General features: G+C 49.6%; 2 protein-coding genes across 7 annotated transcripts in view; one reads left to right on the top strand and one right to left on the bottom strand.

Moving 5' to 3' along the window:
* DSCAML1 (DS cell adhesion molecule like 1) overlaps window positions 1-10,508 on the top strand; it is a 353,599-nt gene extending 343,091 nt beyond the window's left edge. For both annotated transcript variants that reach the window (XM_043534224.1, XM_037882497.2), the window contains 2 exons: window positions 7,339-7,650; window positions 9,665-10,508. In XM_043534224.1, the coding sequence (XP_043390159.1) occupies window positions 7,339-7,650; window positions 9,665-10,101 (749 nt within the window). In that variant the 3' untranslated portion in view covers window positions 10,102-10,508. The remainder of the gene's footprint in view (window positions 1-7,338; window positions 7,651-9,664) is intronic.
* Window positions 4,479-23,350, bottom strand: part of CEP164 (centrosomal protein 164) — a 111,979-nt gene continuing 93,107 nt past the window's right edge. For 4 of the 5 annotated variants that reach the window (XR_006287089.1, XR_006287088.1, XR_006287090.1 and 1 more), the window contains one exon: window positions 15,259-18,101. The gene's annotated coding sequence lies outside the window, so the exon portion shown is untranslated. Of the gene's footprint in view, window positions 6,167-7,327; window positions 18,102-23,350 lie in introns of those variants that run through there. The other variant, XR_006287087.1, reaches the window with a different exon arrangement.

Raw genomic sequence — 23,350 nt, 5'->3', positions numbered from 1 at the left:
AGAGCTTTTGGCTGGGAGGGTGCCATCATCTATGTTTGTCAGTCAGGATTTTGCTCACAAACTGTCATGCGATTAGGCCAGTGCTCCAAACAAACAGTCCACTACTGAGTGAGTTCCACTGCACATCTTGTGGGGGAGTTTGCAGCACCTGCTCTGAAAAGAGTGGGAGGAACCAAGCTAAGTGGTTGTTACTGAAGTATTTTGCCATTTAGAATTGTAAACTATCAGGGTTGGAAGGGACCTTGGGAGGGCATCTAGTCCAACCCCCAAGTAAATCATCCTAGCCAGGCTTTAAAAACCTCTAAGGAAGGAGATTCCACCACTAAATTCCTAGTGAAAGAGTAGTTCCTACTATGTGCCTTAAACCTCTGCCACTGCAACTTGAGACCATTACTCCTCATGCTGTTGTCTGCTACCATGGAGAACAATCTAGATCCACCCCCTTTTGGGTAGTTGAAAGCAGCTATCAAATCCCCCCTCATTCTTCTCTTCCGCAGACTAAACAAACAACTGCAGTTCCCTTTTGGTGATGTCTCATCTGGAGTCCTGTGTCCAGTTTTGGGCCCCGCACTACAAGAAGGACGTGGATAAATTGGAGAGAGTCCAGCGAAGGGCAACGAAAATGATTAGGGGTCTGGAACACACGACTTATGAGGAGAGGCTGAGGGAACTGGGATTGTTTAGTCTGCGGAAGAGAAGAACGAGGGGGGATTTGATAGCTGCTTTCAGCTACCCAAAAGGGGGTTCCAAAGAGGATGGTTCTAGACTATTCTCAGTGGTAGAAGAGGACAGGACAAGGAGTAATGTTCTCAAGTTGCAGTGGGGGAGGTTTAGGTTGGATATTAGGAAAACCTTTTTCACTAGGAGGGTGGTGAAACACTGGAATGGGTTACCTAGGGAGGTGGTGGAATCTCCTTCCTTAGAAGTTTGTAAGGTCCGGCTTGACAAAGCCCTGGCGGGGGTGATTTAGTTGGGGATTGGTCCTGCTTTGAGCAGGGGGCTGGACTAGAGGAGGTCCCTTCCAACCCTGATAGTCTATGATTCCCTCAGCCTCTCCTCATAAGTCGTGTGTTCCAGTCCCTGAATCATTTTTGTTGCCCTCTGCTGGACTCTTTCCAATTTGTCCACATCCTTCTTGTAGTGTAGGGCCCCAACCTGCAGACAGGACTCCAGATGAGGCTTCACCAGTGTTGAAGAGAGGGGAATGATCGCGTCCCTTGATCTGCTGGCAATGCCACTGGCCTTCTTGGCAACAAGGGCACCCTGTGGACTCATACCCAGCTTCTTGTCCACTGTCACCCCTAGGTCCTTTTCTGCAGAACTGCTGCCTAGTGTGTAGCAGTGCCAGACTCTGCACTTGTCCTTGTTGAATGTCATCAGATGTCTTTTTGGCCCACTCCTCCAATTTGTCTAGGTCCCTCTGTATTCTATCTGCCACGCCTCCCAGTTTAGCATCACCTGCAGACTTGCTGAGGGTGCAGTCCTCTAGATCATTACTGAAGATGTTGAACAAAACTGGCTACTGGACCGACCCTTGGGGCACTCTGTCAACTAGACATGGAGCCATTGATCACTCCCTGTTGAGCCTGAGGATCTAGCTGGCTTTCTATGCATCTTATAGTCCATTCTTCCAGCCCATACCTCTAACATGCTGGCCAGAAGACTGTGGGAGATGAGATGAGATGACTGTCTCAAAAGCACAGTTCTTGGCTTTCCTGGATGGGATGGCAGATAGATAGATGACTCAGTCTCCCTTAGGAGGGAGTCCCTGACCATCCCCACCTGCTGCCTCCTCTTGGGTGTGGTGGTTGTGAAACCCCCAGCCCTTCCAATTGGTGGAGTCTCCTTCTGCTCCCTTCCCTCAGCTGTCTCATCTAGTTGACTCTCAGCATCAGGACCTGGGGAGAGAACATGAAACTGGGTGCTCACCTGTACCTGCAGTGCTGGTACAGAGATGCTTTGCTGTTGGTCTGTCTGCTTCTGGAAGTCACGTGCCGCCAATTGTCCTCACTGTTGTTCTGTCCCTGCTAGGCAGCCTGCTCTGCCTCTTCAGAAGGTTGTGCCTGCTGGAGCGTATCCTGATGTCTGTCTGTCCAGGGGATCTTCATGTTCTCTTTGGCAATGCAGGGTTGGTACTGGGTTCTCCAGTCCTTGAACCTTCTCTTCCAGGCGGGTGACATGGCCTTTGTGGCACAGCAGCTGACTGATTGCTCACCTTCCTTCTGGGAGATGAAAGAGTCTGTGGGCCCGCCTGCTGTTTGCAGCAGGTGTCCTGGCTCAAAGCCTTGCCCTGCACTCACTCAGTCAGGCCCAAGCTGAACACAGCACTGCCCCAGCCAAGCACCCCATTGGCTGCAGGGCTCTGGCCCCCTCACACTCCCCGCTAAACTCCCTTGCGAAACTCCCCTGTTAGCCATCCCTGTTCGCACACTCCTCTGGTCGCTTAGGGGCCAGCTTCTTAGAGTCCTGCTGGCCCCACCCCCTGAGCAGGGGTTGGTGGATGCGAACAGGCTTAGTGCTTGCAGCCTTGCCTAGCACACCACTAAGCTCTGCATTCACAGCACCTGTCAGCCACGCTGCAGGCACCCGATACACACTTTCCCCAAGGGTCACATCATCACTCCTCCTTCACCTGGAGACCCCCCTCGCTCGCAATACAACACTCAAGCCTTTGGCTAGGAAGTGCATCAACCAAGCACTGCAACCACATGTTGTTAGCTTGGGACTCACTCTCTTCCAATCTCAGATACAGTTGCACCATCGTCTGTGACCAAGCTGCATACTAGACATTTGACCTTTTTGCACAGTGTGAGACAGCTTTCATTGCTGCTACTTGGAAGTATTCTGCTTTGTGTGCATTTCCCAATGCCTCTGTAAGGAAGACATTCCCCACTTCCATTGTCACACAAGCAAAGACAATAGGATCATTGTAGCCATTGCTCCACCCATCATAGATTCATAGATATTTAGGTCAGAAGGGACCATTATGATGATCTAGTCCGACCTCCTGCACGACGCAGGCCACAGAATCTCACCCACCCACTCCTGCGAAAAACCTCTCACCTATGTCTGAGCTATTGAAGTCCTCAAATTGTGGTTTAAAGACTTACTTCAAGGAGCAGAGAATCCTCCAGCAAGTGACCCGTGCCCCATGCTACAGAGGAAGGCGAAAAACCTCCAGGGCCTCTTCCAATCTGCCCTGGAGGAAAATTCCTTCCCGACCCCAAATATGGCGATCGGCTAAACCCAGAGCATGTGGGCAAGATTCACCAGCCAGATACTACAGAAAATGCTTTCCTGGGTAACTCAGATCCCACCCCATCTAACAAACATCCCATCACAGGCCATTGGGCCTATTTACCATGAATATTTAATTCCCAAAACCATGTTATCCCATTGTACCATCTCCTCCATAAACTTATCAAGTTTAATCTTAAAGCCAGATAGATCTTTTGCCCCCACTGCTTCCCTTGGACGGCTGTTCCAAAACTTCACTCCACTGAGGGTTACAAACCTTCGTCTAATTTCAAGTCTAAACTTCCCGATGACCAGTTTATATCCATTTGTTCTTGTGTCCACGTTGGCACAGAGCTTAAATAATTCCTCTCCCTCTCCAGTATTTCTCCCTCTGATGTATTTATAGAGAGCAATCTTATCTCCCCTCAACCTTCTTTTCGTTAGGCTAAACAAGCCAAGCTCCTTGAGTCTCCTTTCGTGAGACAGGTTTTCCATTCCTTGGATCATCCCGGTAGCCCTTCTCTGTACCTGTTCCAGTTTGAATTCATCCTTCTTAAACATGGGAGACCAGAACTGCACACAGTATTCCAGGGGAGGTCTCACCGGTGCCTCATATAACAGTACTAACAAATACCTCCTTATCTCTACTGGAAATACCTCACCTGATGCATCCCAAGACCACATTAGCTTTTTTCACAGCCAGATCACATTGGCGGCTCATAGTCATCCTGTGATCAACCAATACTCCAAGGTCCTTCTCCTCCTCCGTTACTTCTAATTGATGCATCCCCAGCTTATAACTAAAATCAATTTCACCCTCTAGACCTTTTGCACACTGATCACTTTCTCTTTCAGACACTGTATCCAGCAATTTGCCCGCAACATCTGCTCTTTTCCACAGACCGTATCCCAGTCTGTCTTACTGACTGAACCATGTTAATGAAGTGTGAGTTCTCAATCCTACAGAAAGGAGAGTTTGTGGCATAACCAAACCAGACAATTGGTTTCATCGCTTACCTACCTCTTTTTGTGATCTGCAGGGTCTTCTCACAAACTTATCTATGGACCATTGAAAATCCTTTCCTTTTGCTACACAGGATATACTGTGGCTATGTGACACATCTGATATGGCTGAACCATTATCATTGGCAGACAACTCTGACACTATAGAAAATGATGGTGATCTTGACAAGTGGATAGGCTTCAGAATCCTGTATATTAACAGATTCTCCTCACCAACATAAGTCAATGCAGTTCTTTATTAATTATCATCATAATCATTTAGTGTTACTCATTGCATTCACTGACACTTTCTGGTACTATCAATCATTTTAGGTAACAAACCACTGAAATAGACAGATCTTCCTTTTACAATTTCACCTTTAGCATAACTATATTGCTTGCTCAAACACGAGAATTCAAGAATAGTCCGGAAGGAAGACAGGCAGTCCTTACAAAAGAAATATGAAATAGAAAAGTTTACCAACCTGAAGATCCTGCATGTTCCTTTCATCATCTTCAACAGAGCTTCTGCCTCAGAAGAAACACTTCTCATGAGAGCAGCAAAGAGTCCGGTGGCACCTTATAGACTAACAAACAGACTCATTGGAGCATGAGCTTCCGTGGGTCAATACCCACTTCATCGGATGCATGTAGTGGAAATTTCCAGAGGCAGGTATAACTATTCAAGCAAGAATCAGGCTAGGGATAATGAGGTTAGTTCAATCAGGGAGGATGAGGCCCTCTTCTCATGACGTTGTTTCAGTGAGGCAAGCAGGCCTTGCATTTCGCATACATGCCTGTCTTGTCCACAGGTAGAGGGACTTCATTACAATAACCCCAAACTGGATCTCTTTTACAGCCTCCCAGCATAGCAGGTTTTCCCTTCTAGTGAAAGGATGGTACAGTAGATCTCAAATCAATGAAGACTACACTCAGAAAGACCTCAACACTTCCAGACTATGCTGCCCAAATAGTGTAACTGTTGCTTCTACTGCCCATCCCTCTCTTCTCTTTGTCCAGATCTATTCCACCCTCAACAATCTGCTGTTCATTGAACTTTCTGAGAGAGGTTAGGGATTGACTCTGTGTACACCAATTTGCAGAGGGACAATAGAGTTGAGGTCTCATTTTTTTCTCCCCTCTATTTCTTTGTGCACAAGCATGTTATCTCTGGAGGCACAAATCTACAGTTTGAGAACTGCAAAACTAAGCATCCCTGATGGTATCTTCTAGACAGAGCCACGTTGCATAGTGTACTGATGCTGGTTCTGGCAGGACCCAACTGAGAGTGCCAATTCAGAACAAATTGCTTCAAGCAAGTCAGTTAGAGCCAAAGGCTGGGGTTTTGCCACCTCTAAGGCAAACCAAACCAACCAACCAGACAAGACTTGTGGTTAGCCAGCGGGGTAAAACCAAAGTCACACAAGCAATTTCCTTAGACGCTCCAGTTTCCCAGCATTGCCACCAGTGCCACTCATTATGGGGACAGATGGTTATGAAAACTAAGACCCCAGTAAAAGAAAAGAGGTTCTCTCGATCCCAAAGGACCAAGCCCCAGACCCAGATCAATATACAAATCAGATCTCACCCACAAACCACGCTGTTGCCGATCCTTTAGAATCTAAAGATCTATTTAGAAAAGGGAAAAGATATTGATGAGAGCTACAACTGGTTAAATGGAATCAATTACATACAGTAATGGCAAAGTTCTTGGTTCAGGCTTGTAGCTGTGATAGAATAAACTGCAAGTTCAAATCAAGTCTCTGGAGTCTATCCACAGCTGAGATGGGTCATCCGTCCTTTGTGTAGAGCTTCCGTTTGTAGCAAAGTCCCTCCAGCAGTCAGAAGCAGGATTGAAGACAAGATGGAGATGAGGCATCGGCCTTTCATAGTCTTTTCCAGGTGTAAGAACGCCTCTTTGTTCTTACTGTGGAAAATTACAGCACAATCAAGTTTGGAGTCATATGGGCAAGGCCCTGCGTACTTTGCCAAGTCACAAGGTATATCTATCTGCCTTCTCTCAATGGGTCAGTTGTATAGCTGATGGTCCTTAAGGGGCCATCCAGCAGGCTAGGCAGAGCTGACACCGACTTCTCTGGGGTATCACCCAGAAGCATAGCATAAGGTTGAAATACAGACAGTATAGAGCCAATATTCATAACCAACTTTAACTACAAAAATGATTGATTGATAGATACACACAGCATAACCTAGACCCCTTACACGACAACCTTTAGACAATATTTGCTGCAAATATATAACAGTGATCGACACAGTTACAGATTGTCAACAACATCACAGGTAGATTAGATTAGAAAGATTTACCTAAATAATCCATATGGAAGCCCCTGGAACCCCATAAGATTGGGTCCCTCATCTATGATCTACAAAACTTTTCATAAACATTACATGAATATATATTCTCACACTATAGAATTAATAATCCCTATTCCATGATGAGATAGATCTCTATCTTTGAGCTATAATGTATCTTAACTCAACTAAAATTTTCTTTCTTTAGATAGGTTTTTTTTCCTCAAAAAGCATTTTATCAAACAAACAATTCTGTTGTTTTTTTTATCATAGATTAGATTTGTATCCACCCTGCTCTGCAACCTCAGTATCATTAGTGGCTGAGGCATGCACCAGTGGGCAGTGTGACTGACAGACACATTCCCATCCACTAAGTGACTTTGCCCCTCACAAGGGAAAAGCTGGCTAATGGAGAACACCACATCAAACTTTGACGTTTTGTTTTTGTATACAATACACAGAAAGATGCGTGTCTCTTGTTTGGTTACATAAATACACAACACATAGTTTGAAACAAACATACATACACAAATTGACACACTTGTTTTTAACACAAAACATATGCACCAATAAGGATACATACAAACCCTACACAAATATTTTAATCTGTGGTGTGGGTTTTTATATTAAAATATAAAGCTTGGAAAAAATGCAGACTGCTTCATTTTAATATGGTTGTTTCAAAGGAAAATTTAGTCAAAATCAGCCCATTTTAAACAGCTGTACCCTCGGCATTCTACACCAGTGCCTCCCCGTCCCGGATCTGATTGCCTACCTTGTTTTCAGACAAAGGGCGGAACAGCATGGTGTCTACGGAGAGCGCCTCATCCACCTACGAGGAGCTGGCACGGGCCTATGAGCACGCCAAGCTCGAGGAGCAATTGCAGCATGCCAAGTTCGAGATCACAGAGTGCTTCATCTCAGATAGCTCTTCCGACCAAATGACCACAGGGACCAATGAGAACGCAGACAGCATGACCTCCATGAGCACCCCGTCCGAGCCAGGCATCTGCAGGTTCACCGCCTCCCCGCCCAAGCCGCAGGACAGCGACAGAGGCAAGAACGTGGCAGTGCCCATCCCACACAGAGCTAACAAGAGTAAGTATCCTTCCGATGGCTAAGAGCGCCCCCGTCACCCATGCAGGAGCAAGGCTGCAGCATGGCTATTACAGCCACTGAGGTCCCAGCCCCTGAGGGCTAGTGCTCAGCATGGCACTGTCATCCCGTAGAGCGCACACACGGCCTTCCTCGAGATTCGTTTTCAAGCAGCCCTGCTGTGTCTGGCCACATCTGCAATGTGAGCGCTCACCTAAATTTGCTGCTACTGTCTCCTCCATTTTTGTTCCACAATTCTTTGGGTAGCTACAACAAAAAACAAGGCTTATTTTACACAAGAGTTTAATCCCTATTTCCCAGTCTTTAAGGGCTCATGAGCTCAGAGAGGGAAGCGATTACTTACCACAGAACGTGTCATATCAGTTTTACCCCACTACGCTCTCGGCCCTTCTAAGGACAAACTGAAGCATGGATGACAACTAGACAGAGCTTCTGCTCTCGAGAGGAGTCAAGGGCCACTGACCCTGTTGCTGTCCTCTAGCTCACGCACACCTACATAATCCTTTCCAGCAGCTACCTTAGAGCCTTCAGGTTCACACTGTGATCAACCCTTACTAAGCCCACTTTCCTTTCTCCCTACTAGCCTTACAGGTCTGTTATAAGGATTACTATACACAGATGATCCCTGGTAATTTACTGTTTGTGTTATTATGCATTGGGTGCTGCTTTCAGTCCTCACTCCTGAAATTCTAAGGAGCAGTCCAGTGATGCGGCAAGGCTAAGAGCTCAGTCCCGCAAACGCTGCCACCCACAATCCCCCACCTTCTGTGAGCTCAAGGGGACCCTGCAGATATTACTCCCCCATCCGTAAATATTTGTAGAATTGGACCCTAGAAGAGCAAATGATTTGGTTTGGCTGAGTGGGGACACAGGTGAATCTCACCACCAGAGGTTTATCCCGATGGATAGCCCACAAAGTCTTATTAATTGTTAGTGGATGGACTCAACCCTGCATTCACAGGGAGCTGGGCTAGATAAGCCACTAGCTTCCCACCCCCACCGGGACAGCACACTCCCCTTTATTTTGTGCATTCAGGGACTGACCTTTGGATCCTATGGACACTGTTGCTGCCTTGCTAGCTCCGTGCAATGCTTTTCCATCTAGGGCTCATGCCATTCCAAGTTGCTGAGAGATGGTGGCCAGCTTTGTTTTACCTGTTTGTGAGCGAGCTATAGACGCCTTCGGGTGCTGAACTCTAGAGAATTCATTTCTGGGCCAGGGTTGGTATTATCTTATCTTATAACCATCACTCCACCGTTAGCATTCACCAGGCCTGAATCTGCTGTGATCTGTATAGGAGCCACCTGCATTTGCATTACTTCATTATCTACAGTCTCAGGAAGGGTCACCTACTGTCCTAGACCGCTCTTCTGCCTTTGCAGTGATGTTCCCGTGGGGCATGGGTTTCCTTCTCTCCACCCCTCCACTGACAGCTGCTGGGCTGGGGGAAGCTAGAATGAAATGATCCTCTCGAACCTCAGCCACGAAGCCCCTGGGCGGAACGGGACTCCAGTCCCAACAAACAAAACTAAACTCCAGCATCTTTCTTCCCCCATCACTATTTCAATTGCATTTCAGCAGCAGAGGCACCTCAGGTCTCAACCTTCGCTTTCCTCCTGACAACACTACTTTCCCTCAGGGTCTCCTCACCGTTACTGGGCAGCCATACGTTAGATACTTCCTCTTTTTATAGCATGGGTCCTTTATCATCCTCAGAGATGAGAGTATCAAATCGTGGCGCACATAAAGAACAGGGATCTTTCCTCTCTGATCCTGATAAGAAAAGCGCAAAGGCAGAGCAAGGTTCCTGGCGTGTAAGCACACACCACAAACCATTTGTGCCTGAGTAAAAAGAGGAGACCTATGAAGAGCGAAAGACAAACGGGTGCTTGTCGTCAGGCACACGCAGGGGTCAGTCGTTACTCTTGCTTCCCACGCTCTATGCGAAACTGCTAGGCGTTTCGAGCACCTTACCTCTGTCTTTGTTCCCTGCAGGCGATTACTGCAACCTTCCCTTGTACGTGAAATCAGAAGCATTCTTCCGCAAGCCTGACATCCACGATCCTTGTCCAGTGGTCCCGCCCAGGGAAGCCTCCATCCGAAACCTAGCCAGGGCTTATCACACGCAAGCGAGGCATATGACGCTAGACCCAGGCAGCAAGCCTTTGGGCCTGCCACACCCGGGCTCCTCCACAACTACTTTACCTCAAAGAACACTCACCATGCCTGTCTCGGCAAACTCCGCTTCTGCTCCTGCCGCTTCTGCTCCTGCCGCCGATCCCGCTCCTGCCGCCAGCGCTGAGCCACGCATGCCCACACACACCAAGATGGGAGGCTCTAGAGACTCTTTACTAGAAATGAGCACATCCGGTATAGGGAGATCTCAAAAACAAGGGGCTGGAGCGTACTCCAAATCCTACACTCTTGTGTAGGAAACTAGAAAACCAATTTAAAAGAAACTGCTGGTTTCCTGCATTATTTATATTGAAATAAAATAAACTCTTGTACATAATGAACTCTTTTGTATAAATGAAACTATTTTCTTCTTCTCCAGAACTGAAAAAGAAGCCAGGGCACAAAGAATTTGATGTTACAGATTTAAAATATATATATATATGTGATCTTATATTTCACATCATTTTGAAAGGAGCACAAAGAGACTCAGCGATTTTTTCCCCTGATATTATTGGTGGTTTTGAAAAGCAAATTCTCAAAGACATTGCATGCTGTTTACTGTTCTGAAAACAACAGGAGTTGCTTTGATTTGCAAATGCTTATGTGTTAATACCTTTTTCTATGAAAAAACCCAGCGCCGTGTGCAATAAAAGTTATGTTTATACGTTGGAGTTTTCCATTTGATTCAAGCCTCAGGATTGCACTAGGAGCGGACCGGGTTGGGAGAAGAGCTCAAATAGCTGAGAGAAGGGTTTAGTGCTCTTAGCTTTTCAGTAGCTCGTGGCAGTTTGCACGTCTGCCTAAAAACCATGGCTGTAAAGGTTTAGCCAGGACACTAAGCCTGCAGGGAAGCACGGAATGGAGAGAGACAAGCCAATCCATCACAGATCAGCAGGAGCCTCTCCCCCATCCCATGCTGTCCTGAGGGCAAGTGTCAGGCCAGCTGGGGGCACTAGGAATTGCAAGGGCATACGCTTTCTTGCCTACCTTTTGTCTTGCTTCTCAGGAGTAGCTGTGAGCCTGCAGCAGGGCAGGGAGCAGGCACGTCGGCTGTCTGCAGACAGAGGCAGTGCCCCAGTAGCTCCGAGGCAGCTGGGCTTACTCACTGAGGAAGAAACCAGTGGCACTGCAGTGAGGTGCAAGGAGGTTGCCAGATATGTAGGAGGCTGTGCAGCCTGGGTATGGGCCCAGTCCTGGAAGGGCATGTGCCAGGGCAGCATCCCATGACTTCAAGAGGATTCCATGTAGGAACGGCTCCAAACTGGGTCCAGGAGAACCTCAAAGACACACAAACACACACACACACACACAGAGCAAATACTTCACTGCCTTGAGGCTTTAGCCCTGGTACTCAGGGTTTCAACTGGGGGGGGAAGGGGGGCACAGCTTCAGCCCCCCAGGAGAGGCCTAGACGTGGGGCGCGCCAGTTTCAGCCCCAGCAGTCCCCCCATAGCCAAAGCCCCAAACCCCAGAGCTTCCCGCCCCCCGCAGCTGAAACCAGGAGTGGAGCTGTGGGGAGCCCCAGCACTCCCCCCAGGTCTAAAGCCCCGAGCCATGGTGCTCCCAAGGGTCAGAAGCCTTGCTGAAGTGGCTGAAGTCCATAACGTCTTGGTCAGCGTTACCGACAACTTCCACTTCTGAGGTTCTGCTGTAGTTCTCATTTGACGCTAGAGGAGGTGCAGCGTGTGAAGTCCGGAGCTGTTCTGGCCTCCATATCCGTGCTGTGCACGGCTCTCCCCGCAGACACAGCTGCTCTTCCAGAGTAAGGAGTTGGACTCTCGCAACCCTTTCCTTTCTCTCGACCCGCAGCTGGCTACACGGTGAATGAGATGCCAAACGTAACATGTTCTTCAGCAGAGAGAAAAGATGCGTGGGTGACCTGAGAGCAGTACAGTACAGGAGAAGAGCTGTGTTTTTTTTTTAAATCCCGGCTACAGTTAATTGGGAGACATTTTCTACATTGTCCTTACACATTAAATAGATTTTAGTCTTTCTGTAGAACCTAATTTTCCAAGGGCAGTTTTGCTCTGAAACATAGAGTAACTGTTTAAAGTCTATACGCAGGACAATGGATCTTGGTTGCTATGTACAACATTACAACCGTATTTTAAATTCTGCCTTGGGATGGGCGCTGCTAGCAGCTGTAAAGAGAGCCCTTTGGGAGCCGCCCACCGGTCACTTCGAGCACGCAGGGTCCTGGGTTTGGCTAGAGGAGGAGCAGGTTGGCAGGAGCAGAAGGGAGAGCCGCTTCACAGGTGGGGGCTTGGCCGGGATCCATCTGCCGGACAGAGCCAGGAAAGCTTGAGAGGCAGCCTGTGTGAGGACAGGCTGAACCTGGAAAGAAAAGGCAGGCAGAGCACCAAGCCCCACTGGGATGGCAGGCAAAGAAACAGCAGGCACTTACTTCCGGAGTTCCTGAAGGAACAGACCCACGTACAACAGCAGGTATTACACAATCTGACAAGTCCTGCCACTGGGGAGGGGGGCTGGGCCCGGGGAGGATCCCAGTGCCTTTGTACTGACTTTCAAAAGAACTGCTGCTGGTGTGAGCTGGGGTAAAGATTTGTGGGCATATAGTTAGCCCTTACCTGTCGGGAGAAGCCCAAGTGCTTACCTGGCATTGAGCAAAGAGCAGGCCAAGAACTCTGAGGTGTTAAATGCTGCTATATTGAACCATGTAGGTTTGTGTCGTCCAAAAGATACTGGCAAAAATATAGGGCAGCCAGGTGGACATCTGGGGTAAGGCCCAGAGCATTTGCACAGATTGGGCCAACTACTGGCTGAGGCAAGATGTGGAAGCAGTCCTGGATGCTGTGATATTACGCAGAGCCTTCCAGAGACCACGAGGGTCTGGAGACACCAACCAAAGACAATGGAGGCAACGTCAAAATTGGCCGAGAAGCGTTCCAAGATTTGCAAAGAAAAGCAGCTTGTCCAACACAAGCAGTATGACCTGCAGGCGTGAGACAGGAAGAAAGGAAGGCCACTTGGTCAGACAGGATATAACCTGCTAGCAGCACAGGGGAAAAGGCATCAAGTGGGACAGCTCAGAGATGGAACGTGGTCTGGGGGAACGTTGTGGCTAGACTGGGGTGATGGAAAGCTCTCAGAAGGGAGTAAAAACTATTCCAGTAAGGGTGGGCTGACAACCAGAGATGGGGTTGTTTCTTCAGAGGCCAGTTACTCACTCCTGCAGAGCAGGCTGGTTACATCACGGTGGTTTTGGGACGGGTACATGCTCTAGGAATGGAGTGTATACACGGGGCAGAAAGCCTTTTCCAGCGGCATCATCCCAATAGAGTTGTGCAGGAGCTACAGGCCCCCCATCCCATGGTTGTGGGGACTGATTGGAACCCATTCCCTTCAAGAGCCACGCACGGGAGGGAACCTCAATGGATGGTAAGACACAGAGGGGTCAGTATAAGACCCAGACCCACAAGCCAAAAACGTGAGGCCCAGATTGGAAATGCCAGGGCAGAGAAAAAACCCTAGACAAATACCAACAAACCCAGAACGTGCGGCCCAGGTGGGAAATGCTGGAGAAAGGGGTGAAGGAGCAAAGGGGGCCTATACAAGGACAAACCAAAGGAAAAGACAGAGCCAACCCCAGTTGGGGGCCGAGAGGAGGTGGATGCTGGAGGACTTAATAGCTAACAGGGAGCAGAGACCATCAGACTGTGAGGTGCTGGTTGGGGAAAAGGCCACAGTGTGGTCTACAAAGGATGGGACAGACACAGGGCAAAAGTCTGTGGGATGCCCCTGTGGGTCGAAAGAGCCCTAGGGTAGACGCCCACCTAAGGAATGCTCATTCTATGGATGGAGAATGGGAGATGGTCCACAGGAAGTCAGACTAAAGGGATTCCAGAGGCAGGGCGGGATTGCTGCCCTCCATAAAGAAGGGAGAGCACTGACAAGAAGAAAGCCGATCCCACATTAGAAAAGGGGGTCCTAGCTAAGGCTGTACTAACATAACACACAGCTCCCCCCAGGAACTCTGTTCTTGCCAGCAAGGGGAGGGGGGGGGGCAGGCCAGGCTTCATGAAAATACCAGAGCAAGCACCTCAGTTGGAAATAAATACCATCAGAAGCACCAGGTCTGTAAAGAGAAGGGCTGATGCAGTGGAGGCAAATACCATTTCCTCCTCTGTACCTGCTGGGAATGGGAACAGCAATTCTCCAGGAACTGAATGCACAGTTCTAGCAGCACGCCCAAGAGCAGGCAGGGGGCTATGCCGCAGCGGCTTTGTAGAAGTGGTGGGTGCTGTTTCCCTTTCTGTTTTGGGGCTGGAGGGATGTCTCGCTCGTCTCCAGCCAGTCAGGTGTTGGGTTTGACTTTGCTGCTCTGCAGACACTCAGGGCAGCATTCTCCACCGGCGAACCCACTGCCTGCCACCTTCCCACCCTGCTTGCTCTCTTGCTGCTCAGTGAAGGGTTTGAGTTCTGCTGTACCCTAGGAGGGGTGCTCAGACCATGCATCTCCCAGAGGCAGATGGCTGCATCCAACTGGTACAGATAAATACCTGGTTTCCAAAAACAGATGCCCACAGCAGTTGCCAGCTCCTCTGCCTTTAACATCAGCAGCAGCAGGGAGCCAGGTTCACCATCAGCGAACGCCAGGAGTTTGAGCAGGTTGGTTTAACCCTGAGTTATCGAAAGACAGCAGCCACAGGCTCTTCGTATACCCCTCACTGTGCTGAGAGTCTTCTTTTTAGGACTAGCACTTTGTCTATGCTTTATTTACTGATCTCAAAGCACTTTACAGAAGTAGGGAAACTGAGGCAGAGGGGCGCACAAATGAACACAGGTGCACGTGGTAAGACACAGATTACAGGCCTGCCGCCTACCAGTGCCATGCTCTAACCACCGGGACAAGTTACGTTTTCGCATCCTGGTAGACTGCCGCCACCATGGCAATGTTTTCCGAGCAGCAAGTTCTGTAAGAACCACCCACAGCCCCTACGGGCTACAGCGAGACAGAAAGGTTGTGCCCGATCCTTACTGAGAAGCCTCTCAGTTATCAGAACGGATTATCATACTTCAAATCACATTCATTTCAGCCTGGGTGCTGGTTAAATTTTACACTGAGACCAGTCACCTGCATGTTTCTAGTCGTCTTCTGGTTCTCCCCGTTAGACGAAGGCAAGAATGTTTACAAGCAAACTAACATTTCACTAGCATGGTTTCACAATCTTTAAAAACATTCCTACTACGATTGAACAGTCTGAACACGGTAGAGACACAAGTCCTAAAGGGAGGGCCCTGTAAACACCCCTGGCATCGGCACAGTGCTGTAGTCTGTGACCACATGTTCCTCTGAGGTCTGAAATTTCAACCCAGAACTGCAAATGAAAGAGCCAAGAATACTCTCTGCTGTTTGACCAAGTGGGTTGGCAAAATAACGAAAGGCAGAAGACTAGATTGTCACTTCTTTATTATCATGTAGCTGGTACAAATCTCAATCCTACATTCTAATACAAATTCTCCACTGTACTTTCCCATGCAACTACAGGCCATGCTATCGCACAGCTTTATCCAATCTGGCTCGATTTCCACCACTACAGAAAGACGGGGAAATAGATCAGCCCTAGTCCAGCCTCATTTATTGTTGCTATAACAGGCATACCGTTGTAGGAAATTACAAACCAGCATTTCAGGGGAGGAGAAAGTTGCCGAAGGGAATTCAAGTCAAACTGGCCAACCTTTAACTCCCTATTGTTTCACCTGCCCTAAAACATGGGAGGTGCAAGAAACTATTGAGTGAAAAATCAAAGTTTAAAAGGACGTGAAGCTAGCGTCCCCAGTACCTGGTGTCTGTGCCGCACGCAGCACAAGAGGCCCTGATCCTGGCACAGTGCCTCCACAATACAAGCAACAAAAACAAGAGCCAGTGAAAGCCTCATAGTCTAACAACCCTCAGTGCAGAGGAGCTGGAACCAGCTGTGCAGTAATAGAGGGCGAACAAGCTGGCACTAGCCCCTGGCTTGGAACGAGTATGTAGGGGATCAGAGTTCAAGCGGGCGCAGAACTACTGGGGAGAGGAGAGAACCCAGAGACAGTGACCCCCTCACTGAGCATTGACACTGGGCTTTACATATTTAAAGCCCTTTACAAGCACTGATTAACCAGCACGCAACTGGGGGTGCAGCAGCATTCATGGCCATGTGGGAGGGAGCTAGGTCAGCCTGCAACGGGGGGCACGGGGGGGGGGGGGAGGGCAGGCTAGAGATGGGGGACCCGGTGCTCTCAAGGAGGTTTAAGGGCCAGAGTCCATTGTGGGTACTGCACAGAATCACTGTCAGCTACAGCAAGGAGGCAGCTGAGAACCCTTCTCAAGGGGCCAGAGCAATATAGTTCAACACTAGCAATATCTTGTGCACAAGACGATTCATAGGTCCCCCCGCACCCCCCCAGGGCAAAGTCTCTCCCACTTACAGCTGTTGGAGGGTTGCAATGCACCAGCGTGTAAAATTCCCTTACGTTTGTTTGAATGTAACCAGCCAATCCATCCTGAGCCCTCAATGACGTTCTCACTGCACTTCCTGGGTTACCCAATGCAGATACACATCCCAGGGCTTTACTCCTTTACCCTGCTCCCCATAGATTCCCCCTCCCCCCCTCAAAAACAGTCCTCTTACAAAACCCTCAGAGAGACAGGGACTTAGCAACTCCACCCCCACCTCCTGGAAGCACATGCAACTAGCCATATATAACTGTGAGAGCTCATCACCACATCCCCCCCAGTCTGTTGCGTGCACTGCTCTGGCCTAATGCCGAGGACACTGTAAACTCCTCCAGGCAAACAGTGGGTCTCCTACCTGGCCGTATGTCATGGACAACTATGGCCTAGCTAGAGAACAGCGGTGTGACTAGCCCCATGTCGGGCGGGAGCGATTAGCAGGGGGAACGACTACTAGGTTAGGGTGACAAATCAGAAGGGACAGGAGAAAGGAGACAGGGAAGATCCATCAAGCTAATTGCAGGGGTGGTGGTCAGCATCCACACATCTGCAAGCACCTCCTTTCTATGCCTCTCCCAGCTGCTCAACCTACTCCCGTGACCCCACGACCCCTCCCAGCTTACCACAAAGCCTACAGCCCCTGCTGCCAGCTCCCCCTTCCCCCAAGTAACCTGGCCCCTCTCTCTAGCTTTTCTCCTGCTAAAAGAACCCAGCTCTCTAAGAGTTAGCACCGGCCCCTGCTGCGGCTCCAGGACACAGACCTGCTCCCACGAGGGCTCCGGAGCAGGCTGAACATGCCCTGGCACGCTGGGTCAGTTACTACGTGGACATGGGACTGCTGCCTCCTGCCCACTCGACCGCGGTCACATGGCCAGACGGTGGAGCTGGCCCAAGAGCTCAGCTTCACCATGGAGGGATTAATTCCAGATCTACAAAAAGAAAAGGAGTACTTGTGGCACCTTAGAAACTATTATCTAAGGTGCCACTAGTCCTCCTTTTTTTTTGGCGGATACAGACTAACACGGCTGCTACTCTGATTCCAGATTTAGCAGCTCATGGTGCCACCTATCCCACGAGGGGCCACAGTGAACCTAGCTCGGCACTGCACTGAGGGAGGGGTGTCCTGCCCTATGCCAATTTCAGACAAGCCCAGACACTTAGAGATGCCAGATGTGGCCCCTCTGCTCCCTCCCACCCACCTCCTTGGGTGCAAGAGGCCAGAAAGATGGGAAAAGAGCCGTGTGCAAAAACGTACATCCAACCGATGGGCACTCGGACACTCCAGCACTGAAGGTGGCGTGAGGGTGCTGGAGCCCCAGTTAGCACCCACAAATCTGAGATTTGGGCCTGCGGGTCTCAAAGCTGGGCTCCATGTCAGTCTCTGGACTCCAGTTCCCACCCAGTCAAACACTTGCTCTCCCTGCGCCCTGCCCAGACCCCCGGCAGGGGCTATGGCATGCGGGGATGGGCTTGCCACAAGGCTTGCAACTGAGGGCCGGCGTAGACACCCTGACAAACATGGACATGTCTCTAAATCTCTGCACACAGGGAGCACTACGAAGAAGGGAGCAGACAGCAGGCGAGTGTGGATTCAGGGAGCCACCACAACAGTGACGGAAAAACTTCTTGTTCCCCAGGAAAACCAACCCAACACATAAGAAAGGGATCCCGGCCACGTCTATTTCTTCTCATGCTTGTGCTGCTGGTATTTCCTGTAGTGAGTCTGGATCGTGACGGCAGCCCGCTCGGTCGGGTCACACAAGCACTGGCTCTTGCTGCTCGAATCAGGAATCACGTTACCTGGGGAGACAGGCAAGCAGCACGATGAATCCAACAGTCTGAACGCGTGCTGGTGAAAGGCGCCAGCAACAGCCCTGCAGACCGAGCTCTAGATCCACACGGCAGGGACAGCAGAGCCCTGCCAGCCCATCACCGCTGACCGCTCCTAGGGACGAGTGGGAATTCAGTGTACATGGCCCAGGCCAGCCTCTGCCTTACCACCACCACCACCACGGGACCCAGTTCGTGCCATCAGCCAGGGGGTCTTCTGGCACGTGGGTGCTTGTCCACCGGGGGCTGCAAGAGGCAATGGTCAGTCGCTGCCAAACAGAACTGACCGTAACGGAGCAGCCTCAAGGCCAAAGGCTGTAGTGCGCCATTGCCAAGACTTGCTCCAGCCTCCTGCCCCCGAGTGATGGGCAGAGCTTGGAGCTGGGAATTCTGTTGCACTCTTACATAAGCCCCCGCTTATACTGACAACTCACAGGCCTCTGCTCCCGCACAGTAATGGATGCAGGGCTCTTATCTGCCACCCGTCCATGCGACATCCTTAATCTGCTGCTCGTCTCTCCAGGCCAACACAAACAGGCTGCCACATTTCTGCAGAACAAAACCTGCCCAACCAGGGCTGACCTAGGGTTCTTAACCAGACCTATCCCCACTTCCCCCACCCCGTAGGTGGTCTCGTTAGAGTGGGCTGGGGAGTCCCGGATGGACGACAAGGATGGGAATTGCTTCCGGTGGGAGTTCCTCACAGAGGCCAGCGTTCAGGGAACTCAGCTCTAAACACAACTGGAAGGAGACTCCAGTTCTCTCTTTTTAACTGTGAATTTAGCCCTGGGGAGAGTAGCTGGGTCGATGACCCTGGAGAGACTCATACCCCTTATTTAACCACAGATCAGACAGCAAAGGCCTCCATGGCCCATTGAATCCTTAGCACTTCTCTTCGCATCAGGAAGCCTCCGACAAGGTCTCACACCAAAGGCTCTTAAGCAAAGTAAGCTGTCGTGGGAAAAGAGGGAAGGTCCTCTCCTGGATCCGTAACTGGTTCAAAGACAGGATACAAAGGGTAGGAATGATCGATCAGTTTTCACAGTGGCAAGTGGCAAATAGTGGGGTGTCCCAAGGATTTGTACTGGGACGTGTGCTGTTCAACATATTCATGAAGGAGTTGGAAAAAGGGGTAAACAGCGAGGTGGTAAAATTTGCAGACAATACTAAATTACTCAAGACAGTTAAGTTCAAAGCCGACTCTGAGGAGTTACAAAGGGATCTCACTCCACTGGGCAACAAAATGGCAGATAACTGAAAAGTAATGGAAAACATAATCCCAAATATACATACAAAATGATGGGATCTAAATTAGCTGTTGCCACTCAAGAAAGATCTTGGAGTCACTGTGGATAGTTCTCTGAAAACATCCACTCAGTGTGCAGCGGCAGTCAAAAAAGCAAACAGAACGTTAGATAGCATTAGGAAAGGGATAGATAAGACAGAAAATATCATCATGCCACTCTGTAAATTCATGGTATGCCCACACCTTAAATACTGCGTGCAGTTCTGGTCGCCCCATCTCATAAAAGACATATTAAAATTGGGAAAAGTACAAGGAAGGGCAACAAAAATGACTAAGGGTATGAAACAGCTTCCGTATGAAGAGAGATTGAAAAGACTGGGACTGTTCAGTTTAGAAAAAAAAAGAGCTGACGAAAGGGTGAAATGACTGACAGAGGTCTGTAAAATCATGACTGGGAGGAGAAAGTGAAGAGGGACGTGTTATTTACCTATGCACATAACACAAGAACCAGGGGTCACCCAATGAAATTAATAGGCAGCAGGTTTAAAACAAACAGAAGGAAATACTTCTTCACACAACACACAGTCAACCTGTGGAACTCATTGCCAGGGGATTTTGTGAAGGCCAAAGGTATAACTGGGTTCAAAAAAAGAACTAGATACATTCATAGAGAATAAGTCCATCAATAGCTATTAGCCAAGATGGCCAGGCATGAAACCCCATTGTCCGAGCAACCCTAAATCTCCACCATTAAAAGCTGGGACTGCACAACAGGGGATCGATCACTTGATAATTGTCCAGTTCTGTTCGCTTCCTCTGAAGAATCTGGCACTGGCCACTGTCAGAAGACAGGATACTAGGCAAGATGGACCACTGGTCTGACCCACTATGGGCATTCTTATCTCCACCGAGACCAGCACAAGGGGGTCACTTACACCTACTGCAGCACCAGGAACTGTTCACTGGACTGAACCAAGAACTACAAACCTCCTTACATGCAGGCCACGGAACAGCCATCACCAGGTAATAGCTTCTAATCACCACCAACCTAGTCTGGATTTGAACAAGGCGCCAGGCTGTGACTAGCCTATTGCCAGGCCCCAGAGCCACACAGCCTCTCCACCAAGGCAGCGTATTAATAGTTGGCATTCAAGACCCCTCATCTGCTATGCAACGCTGTCTTGCTTGGTGTATTTGTACCCCAGTGGCTGAGCCTGGCTTCAGAGCCCTCTCGCTCATCTACAGCCACATCACCACTTACATTGCAAGCAGCTTTGTGCTGCTCCTGCATCTCAGAGGCAGCCAGAGGAAGGGAGGGAAGCCTTTTGCTGCAACGATGTTAAACCATTAGATTTCCAAGGTGTAACACACCCAGCACGCTCAACAGAGCTCGCCCCCGCCTCCAGCAGCTAGAGGAGATGGGAAGGTTACTCCCAGGGGCAGTTAAACCCGGAGAGACTAGGCGAGGTTCTGGGTACCCTGTGCTATTCTAACCCTGCAGGCCCTGTTTGCTATATTACACACAGCTGCTTGACAAGTCCATGCAGCATCTGGTAATTAATCACCTGGGCTCTATGGAGTTGTACAGGGCACTTCCAAGGCGAGGGACTGAGCAGGCCTAGAGAGTTTGTTTCACGTGATGAAAAAAGCAGCTATGCCAGGAAGGTTGCGTGCCCCGGGACTGTGGAACCCAGGGAAGCTCTTGACACACTGCACGAATTGTGTCACTTCCTGGGTGAGGGCCTCAGAGATCAAGAGTTCCCAGACTGGTTGCCGCCCCAAGTACTCCCCACTTCCTGGGCTGGGGGGGATAACCCAGAACACGAGGCCAAGCAACCACTGAAGGAGACGAGGTGCCCAAGACAGTCACGGTCCTGCATGTTTCACATCCCTCCAGAGCACAGAGGAGCGCAGACCCTGTTACTCACACTAAACAGAGCCCGCGCTCTGGATGAAGATCTCACTACAACTCTCAGGGAGCACCCTGCCCTCTCTGGGGTGGAAAGCTCCTCGAGGTTTGCCCCATTTTAGCAAGAGACCTGTTTTTTTCTGCACCCTGTAGGTAAAAATGAAAGAAAGCCACAAAGCTAGCTGTGCCCAGCAACGGAGAGGGGTCATTTGAACCCATCGTAGCTGGGGGTTGGAGCCGTGCCTGCAGGACTTGTCAGCCGTCACCCAGGTACTGGGGTAAGCGGAGGAGAATTATGTCAGGGATCTGCCTTTGAGTCCTTTGGTCAAATCAGCCTGTCTGCCATATATTCTACAGAGAGGCCATCATCCAAGTCCCTGCTCCAGTGGGGGGGAAAAACCCTTTTTCATTACTGACTAAAAATAAATAGCCAGGTGCTACCAAGGACAAAATCCAGGCTCTCAGCACAGGCCACAAGTTCAATGAGTTTGCCGTTCTCTGCCTATTTTTCAGGCGTCTACACCATAGACTTGTTCCAAATGCACTGTGCAGTTCCCGCAAGGGCCCCAGAAATGGCACACAACCACTCAGCTCGGGTCTGTATGGACAACATCCAGGTCAGAGAAGCGGTGGAGCGGGCAAATGATACAGAAGGGAGAACCCTCCCTCGCTCTCTGCCAACACTAATCCCACTATTTAGACAGCTGTGCTCCCCAAAGCCCTCCCCGTGTTTAATCACGGAGCGGGATGCTCACCTCGCTGGCGCACACAGAGAAGAGTAAAAGGAAGCAGGGCACTGTACAGGAATGAAGCGCTCATGCTGATAAATGGGAGCACTCCCTGCCCGATGCTTAATGTCGCATTAGGGAGGTATTGTGAAATTCAACAGAAACTGAATTAAAGCAGCCCAGCAGCGTTCTTTTAAGCCAACATGTCACAGCTAAGCACTCCCCTAGCAGCGCTCCAACAGCCCCGTGCCAGATGCTGCTGTATCAACTCAGCTGTGTCACCTGAACCCATTTTTATTCACATCCTAAAAGAAACTGCAAAGTAAGAGACACATAAAACAGCCCGCACTGGGAATCAGCTCCTGCCTGCCTGCTCACAACGGGCCCCATCTGCCATAAATCCTGTTCTCGGCACTGTCGAACGCCAGAGGCCACGGAGGCAGTTGGAAGTGCGGGGAACATGCAGCAGTAAACCAGGAATAAACCCCATCTCTGTGTGCACTGTGTTGTCAGTTCTTAAAGAAATACACCAGCCAAAGGATCTCTGCGGGGCTGAGCAGATACTGACCCTATCGACAACGCTGCATTGCTGTAACCCCACAAGTCCAGTTCTCAGCTGGGAAGCAGCCAAAATATTCCTGTTAGGGTGAAAGTCACTTAGGCCTTTGTGGTTTTCACTGTCCATCACTGCAGGCTACAGAACAACAAACAGATGCAACAAAAACCACCTGGTTGGTAAGTGCGGATCCCTGCACTTGGCACCTCTGACCACAAGGCTACACTGCCCCTCTTCCGTCACAGTGCCCCCATACGGAACTATGGAGAACATTTAGCACTGATATAGCACTTTCCACCTTCAAAGAATCAATTGCCCTGCATGACACCCTGGGAGGTAGGTCAGGATTACCAGCTCCATTTCAGAGCAGGAAACTGAGGCACACAGAGGGGAAGTGACTTACCCACGGCCACAGGAGGGAGTCAGTGGAGAGCCAGGAATAGGATTCAGTAGTTCCTGGCTTCCAGTGCTATGGAGCATGGCATCCTGGATTGTTACACGTTAATTTTATGGCAGTCACACAGGGACCTGGTGATCTGTGTAACTATGCTGGACATTCGGGACAGAGATGATCGGCAGCTCACACAGGTGAGAATGCTCAGGTGCTTACATCAGACCACGTCATTACACTGTAGCCCTTTTTCAGACACGCGAGTCCTATTCTACCTGATACCAGTCTGGAGAGGAGGGACAACGGGAGGTGCTAGCTACTTAGGTCTCATTTGAACTACAACGTTTACACTCATGTAACTAAAACCAGTTTAGAAACTAATTTAATTA

The sequence above is a fragment of the Chelonia mydas genome, chromosome 22 (assembly GCF_015237465.2).
Source record: "Chelonia mydas isolate rCheMyd1 chromosome 22, rCheMyd1.pri.v2, whole genome shotgun sequence".
Taxonomy (NCBI): domain Eukaryota; kingdom Metazoa; phylum Chordata; order Testudines; family Cheloniidae; genus Chelonia; species Chelonia mydas.
The sequence above is the reverse complement of the archived record's forward strand: the minus strand, read 5'-3'. Positions and strand labels throughout refer to the sequence as shown.